The sequence below is a fragment of the Malaclemys terrapin genome, chromosome 12, assembly GCF_027887155.1.
Source record: "Malaclemys terrapin pileata isolate rMalTer1 chromosome 12, rMalTer1.hap1, whole genome shotgun sequence".
NCBI lineage: Eukaryota > Metazoa > Chordata > Testudines > Emydidae > Malaclemys > Malaclemys terrapin.
Window position 1 is genome coordinate 30,588,731 of NC_071516.1, and position 6,000 is coordinate 30,594,730.

The 6,000-nt window shown below is 55.7% G+C and overlaps 1 protein-coding gene across 2 annotated transcripts in view; it reads right to left on the reverse strand.

Annotated features, from left to right (window-relative positions):
• The window catches only part of SOGA1 (suppressor of glucose, autophagy associated 1), a 92,095-nt gene extending 86,870 nt beyond the window's left edge, over positions 1 to 5,225 (reverse strand). For both annotated transcript variants that reach the window (XM_054045777.1, XM_054045775.1), the window contains exon 1: positions 4,313 to 5,225. In XM_054045777.1, coding sequence (XP_053901752.1) covers positions 4,313 to 4,972 — 660 coding nt within the window. In that variant the 5' untranslated portion in view covers positions 4,973 to 5,225. The remainder of the gene's footprint in view (positions 1 to 4,312) is intronic.
• Positions 5,226 to 6,000: the final 775 nt, after the last annotated feature.

Consider the following 6,000-nt stretch of genomic DNA (forward strand, 5'->3'; position numbering starts at 1 on the left):
GAGCTCCCACACATATCTACAGTAGAAGCCAGAGGGGAGCAGACCTCTCCCTCCAATATTCCTGATCTGAGAGAGGAAGAGGTATCAGCAGTCAGGTTTAGAGGTTTCAGTGACTAGCTTCTGTCCAATTGTACAAATCGCACTGCACTTCTGGGATAATACAGCACAGACCGGGACGCACACAACTTCAAATAGGGTCATTTTAAAGACCTTGTGCATGTTCCTGGTCCTCCCCCATACAAGATACGAATTATTATCTATCCAGTCACAAGCACAGAGCTGAGCAGAACTGATGTGTTTGTGCAAAACCAAACCTTAGGCCTTGGCTACACTGGCAATTCACAGCGCTGCACTTGCTGCGCTCAGGGATGTGAAAAAACACCCCCCCAAGCGCAGCGAGTTCAGCGCTGTAAAGCACCAGTGTAATCAGCACCTGCAGCATTGCACGCTCACTCGCAGCACTGCAAGCTACTCCCCTCGGAGAGGTGGAGTACATACAGCACTGTGAGAGAGCTCTCGCAGCACTGGCGGCGCGACTACACTCGCACTTCACAGCGCTGCCGCAGCAGCGTTGTGAATCCGCGAGTGTAGCCAAGGCCTTAGTGGCACTTTGCTTCTGGATCTCACTTTAGCCAAACCCTGAACATTTGGAGGTGGTTGGGAATCTAAGCGATTCTGGTTTTAACCTATCTTACTAAAGATTAGACAACATCCCAGACCCCAAGAGCCAGCAGCTTCAGCGCAGCACAGAGATCCCTTCCAGCGCTGCCAATATTTTAGCAAGGAACTCCCACAAAAATTTGCCCTCTTAGTCTTTGAAAAACCCTGTGTCCCAAGGATGCATGTGCAACAGAGAGGAAAGGGTGAGGGTTGGAATTGGTTTATTTGTTTTCCATTTAAACAGGCACTTTTTATAATCATAGCCAAGGTGGGAGGCAACACCAACTGGCTAACTTATATGAAGCTGCACTTTGCTGGAAGTGTTTATACTTTGATGCTCATAAATATACTGTGCATAATGCTCGCATAGACATGCTCTACTTGGGCAGTCAGAAATGGGACAAGGGAGGGCCTCCTCCTCAGGAATCTCTTTCTTTAATACCTGCTTTTGGTGGAAACACACAGCATGCGGAAGACAAAGCATTTTCATGAGGCCTAGAAAATAAGTGATTTATCAATAACCAAGAAGGATGAACTTGAGTCAGGAGAAGCTCTAGCTCAATCAGACATTGTAGGCTAGCTGCAAAAACCACTGGGAGAGATTCTTTGGACTGTCTTATACAGAAGTTCAGACTCACTCGATGATCATAATGATCCTTTCTGGCCTTAAAACCTAGCAGTCTATGAACGCTTCTTTCAATTTGGAGCCAATTTTATCAAGTGGTTCCCAGGGTCGCACTCCACCACATCGTTATTCACGTACCCCCATGTGAAAAGCTGTGCAGAATTCACGCAGCAACTTGTTTTCTTTTGCAGTGCACAGGAGGGCATGTCTGTCTGTGATTTCTAACCAGCTGGAGCACAGTGTACTACTCCGCAGCCCCAGGTTGAGGGTTCAGGAAAGGAACCTGAAATAAGCTGCTTATAACTGGTGTGATCAGAACTACTGACACTTTGCCACACTCCACGTGTAGTGCTGTAGCAGAGCATCACTCATCCACTTGGGAGCTCTTCCCTAACGTCAGGAAATATTGCTGTACTATTATACTGCCTACTATGTATTCAGCTACAGAAATGCAGGAATCGTACTATACACGAGGGCTTGAAAAAATCCATCCACCAGTCCCAAGATGAAAGTTCTGCTTGGTGAGTGCCTAACTTAACAACTTCTTCAGAATTTCAGCTTTCCCATTTTAAACAAAAAAGTGTCTCGTCCCCATGGTTGCAAAGCAAACCTTCCAAAGGTGACCCACCTGAAATCAACACGGTGCTGACTTCCTGAGTCTGCAGACAGCAATGTCTCTGCAGAATTAGATCAGTCTCACTCTACTGCACTTTGGAAAGGTATGAGCAGCAGCATAGCTGGGCTCTAGAGTATGAATATAAAAGAGGAAGTCTCCAGAAATTCACCCCAGTAGAAACCCAGCCCCTCTTCCTTCCCAGCAGCAGGGGTGGCAAAGGGGATAGGGTGCTGTAATTGTCACCCTGGCATTGCCATGGGCCTCAAGTTGAATCCCCGTCTCTCATTTTATAACCAGTAGGATTGAATCCTGCCAGCGTCTAGTAAGATGTGTAACCATGCTACATATGCACATTGTCACCAGAAAGGGATCACAGGGATGTGTAATTATTTAAGCTGGATAGACAGAATAGTTTTCAAATACATTCCTGGGAAGCTGGAGGATTCTCATCTGTATTTTCTAACAGACAGTAAATCAAAGCCCTAAAGCTCCTCCTACTAATCCTGGTAGGAGTTTGGGCTCCAGCTGTGAACAAGAGCTTTGCTAATGGACAAAAGGCCTCGGGAAGCATCCCCAAGTGTGTTACTTCTGCACAGTGCTCATCTCAGAGCTGAAATCCCAACACACTTGCAATCTTTTGGCCTCCGCATCTGAGAACTGCCCTGTCTTCCAACCTGAGTCCTCAGCACCAGCAGGTGTCAAAGAATAAAAATCACCTTTCTGAACCCACTCCTGCTGTGACGTGGCTCTCCAGATTACAGAGATGACTACGTATATCTCATCCAACACCACATCGCCTAGGCACATTTGGGGGGTGGAAGGTACCTGCAGCCCACTTAGTCCCATTTTCCTGTACTTTTCTTTAAAGTACAGTCACAGCTACAGATTTTCCTGTACTCTCCAGCAATACTCAACCTGTGCATCACAGAGAACTTTGCTCATTGTCCCAGCCTGGATTCAGACCAGTTCCCTACAGGTAAAAGCCCCTTTTTCCCATTCCCAAACACCAAGCCCTCCATCCTGTTTCACGTGTTAATGAATTAGATAGCAAAGCCACAGGCCTGGAAAATGGCCCCGAGGCACACGCGGGCGCCATGCTGACAGCACACATGAGAAAGAACTAATGGAAAAGTAAATGATTTGGAAAATCTGTTCCCCAAAATGAGGCCAACAGCGTCAACATGTGCTAGGTGAACCAGTCATTGTGTTTCACGGTGGCAATGGGTGTACTGCAAGAGCATCACACTTGCTTTGCTCTGTTCCTGCGAGCAGACAGGCATGGCAGAGTGGCAGCATGAGCCAGAACATCTGGCAGACCTTATTTCATACTGACCAGCCCCAACCCCATTTCTACATCAGCTGTTAAGCATTACACCTCCACCACACAGGCAAGGGGGCAGAGCCACATTTGGTTAAGGATGGTGATCCTTTTCCAGAGCTGAGAAATCTCCCAAGTCACAGGTCTAATGAGCGTTGAACAGAGTTTTTAACATGTCATTGTTTGTTTCTAAGGTCTAGGAAATGTTGTTACATTGCCATGACAACTTTGAATATCTGCAGCAGTTCTGTATCAGAATACTGAAAGGGCCTGTCTGCCTGAAGCCCTGACTTCCTGCCAATGTACTTTCAAAAAAAAAAAAAAAAAAAAGCCCCCCTACTACTTTATTTGGCTTTGCATGAACTGAGTCTAAACCAGTAATCCACAGCTTTTAAACCAGGCTGGGGCAAACTGCACCTCTGTAAATGGGGCAAGGCCAGAGGCAATGCATACAGTGAGCAATAAGGCAGGGGGACAGTATGGGGCTAGTGAACCAGACCCGGAGCCTGTCCCCCAGGCCAGCACCCCACAGTGATCTGTACAGACCCTGCTGCTCCCTCTAGCAGCTGTACCTGGCAGCCTCTTTATGGACTTTCCTACAACACCGAGCTCCAGGCAGCCCCTGGGCCGGGCTTCCACAGCCACCGAGCCGTGCCCGCTGCTCTCAGACCAGCCTCCACCTGGAGCACTAGCCCGCTGCTCGGCAGAGGGCCTGGACACAGCCCGGCCCGGCCGCCCTCCGAGCCAGGGCCGCGGCTGACAAGCGATGAACCTGACATCACCCAAACACAAACCTAACGGCTCCGCGGCCGCTCCCCGCCCAGGGCCGTGCCCCGCCCCGGCACAGCTGGCCTTTGGGGGCGGGAGAAGCGAGAGGCCGGGGCACAACACAGCTGGAGCCCGAGTGACACCCACCCTCCCCAGCACCTAACAACCCCCGACGTGCCGGGTCCTCCTGCCCCGGACAGTGACCCAAACCCCCCGCCCGCCTGCCGCCCGGCCCCGATACCACTCCAGCAACTCCCTGCGCCAGGTCCGCTCCGAGCCCTGCCACGCCCCGTGGCCCCTGCCCCGCGCCCGGCCAGCCCCGCACCTTAAGATAGTCGTTCTCGGAGCGCAACTCCTCCAGCTCCCGCGCCAGGCCCTCCTGCCCCGCGTCCAGCAGCTCCTCGGTGAGGTCGGAGAAGGCCAGCGAGGTGCTGAGCTGCAGGCGGCTGCTGGCCATGGAGGCGGCGGAGGGCTCGTCGGGCGGCGGCGAGATGCCCTGGCCGGAGAGCAGGGCCGGGGACTCGGGGTCGCTGCCGCTGAGCCCCAGCTCCAGCGAGAGCAGCTTGGCCTCCTCCGAGGCGCTGCAGTCCGAGCCCTCCGAGCTGCTGTCCGTCAGGCTCAGGGGGGGCGGCGGCTCCTCCCCGACTGGCCCCCGGCACCGCCCCTTCGCCTTGGCCCCGGCCCGGCCCGGAGCCCCCTTCCCGGAGCCCCGGCCCCCGGCGGGCTGCGGCTGCTTCCCCTTCTTCTCGGGCCGCCCGTCTTTGCCCCCGCCCGGCCGCCGCGAGTTCCCGGGTCCCGCGCCCTGCTTCCCGCAGAGCGAGGCCGGCGAGCCGGGGTGGCTGCCGCGCCGGCTCTTGGCCAGGGACCAGCCGGGCACATCCTTGGGTCTGGCCGGGGATGGCGCCCGCTGCAGCTTCTTCTTCTCAGGCGGCGGCGCTGGGGCCGGGCTGACGGGCTGACTCGGCTCCGCCTCGGCCGCTTCCATGCCGGCTGCGCGCTGCTCACCGGCCCCGGAGCCTCGGGCTGAAGGCGCGCATCCCTCTGGGCGCGCCAGGGATCGCAGCGCCGACCCGGGAGCTCCGCGGCTCGCTCCGGGAGCTGCGGCGCGCCCCGCTAGCCGGGAGCTCGGGATCGGCGCGCTGGTCCCTGCTGCGCCCGGAACTGGCTGCGTGCTGGGCTGTAATCAGCGCCCGGTGGCCCTAAGCGCGTCCCTTTGCCACGCCACGGGGATGCCTCCTGCGCCGGCGGCAGCGCTGCTCCGTCTGGGTGTCTCCGCCCAGCAGCCGCCGAGACGGTGACGCGCACGGTCTGGGAACAAAAGGCGGAGACGGGCGCCAGAGGGGCAGTGGGATCCTCAAGGCAACAGCGACCCCTTCTCTGGCTGGGCTGCGAGGGGGAATTTCCTCCCGGCACAGTCAGAGCCGCGCGCCGCGCTGTGCGGGCACTGAGCGGGCAGGACGGTAGCTCGGGGGCTGGGGAGCAGCCTCCCTCTACTGGCCTCAGCAGCAGCCAGGAAGAAAATTAGGGCTCCCTGCAAGGTACCATAGGGGTTGGGACCTTCCAGACACCCCAAGGAAAAGCATCTTAGAGCCCAGTCTGTCTTGTGGCTCCACCACCCCATCCTTCCTGCTCAGCCGCCCCAACCTCGCTGGGCCAGTCTGGTATTCCACCTTGGTGCCACAGTCTGCCCGGGATATCAGCTGGCAGCTCCTTCATGGAGCCAAGAGCAGGGGCATGTACCTGGAACGGTTCTTCATCCCCTCCCTGACACCTCTCCCTTCTGCGGCATGAGGGAGACCCTGGTGCACGTCTACCTGGAGTTTACCAGACTGCAGCCCCTTTTCCAGATCCTCCAGAACCTTCTCCTCAGGTTCTGGTTGCACTTTTCCCCGCACCTCCTGATCTACCCTCACCCCATCCATGGCCCCACAAAGTCACGAGACCTCCTCATCAACCTTCTCCTGGCACTGGCCAAGGTCGCCATCCACCATACCAGGAGGAGGAAGGTGCTTT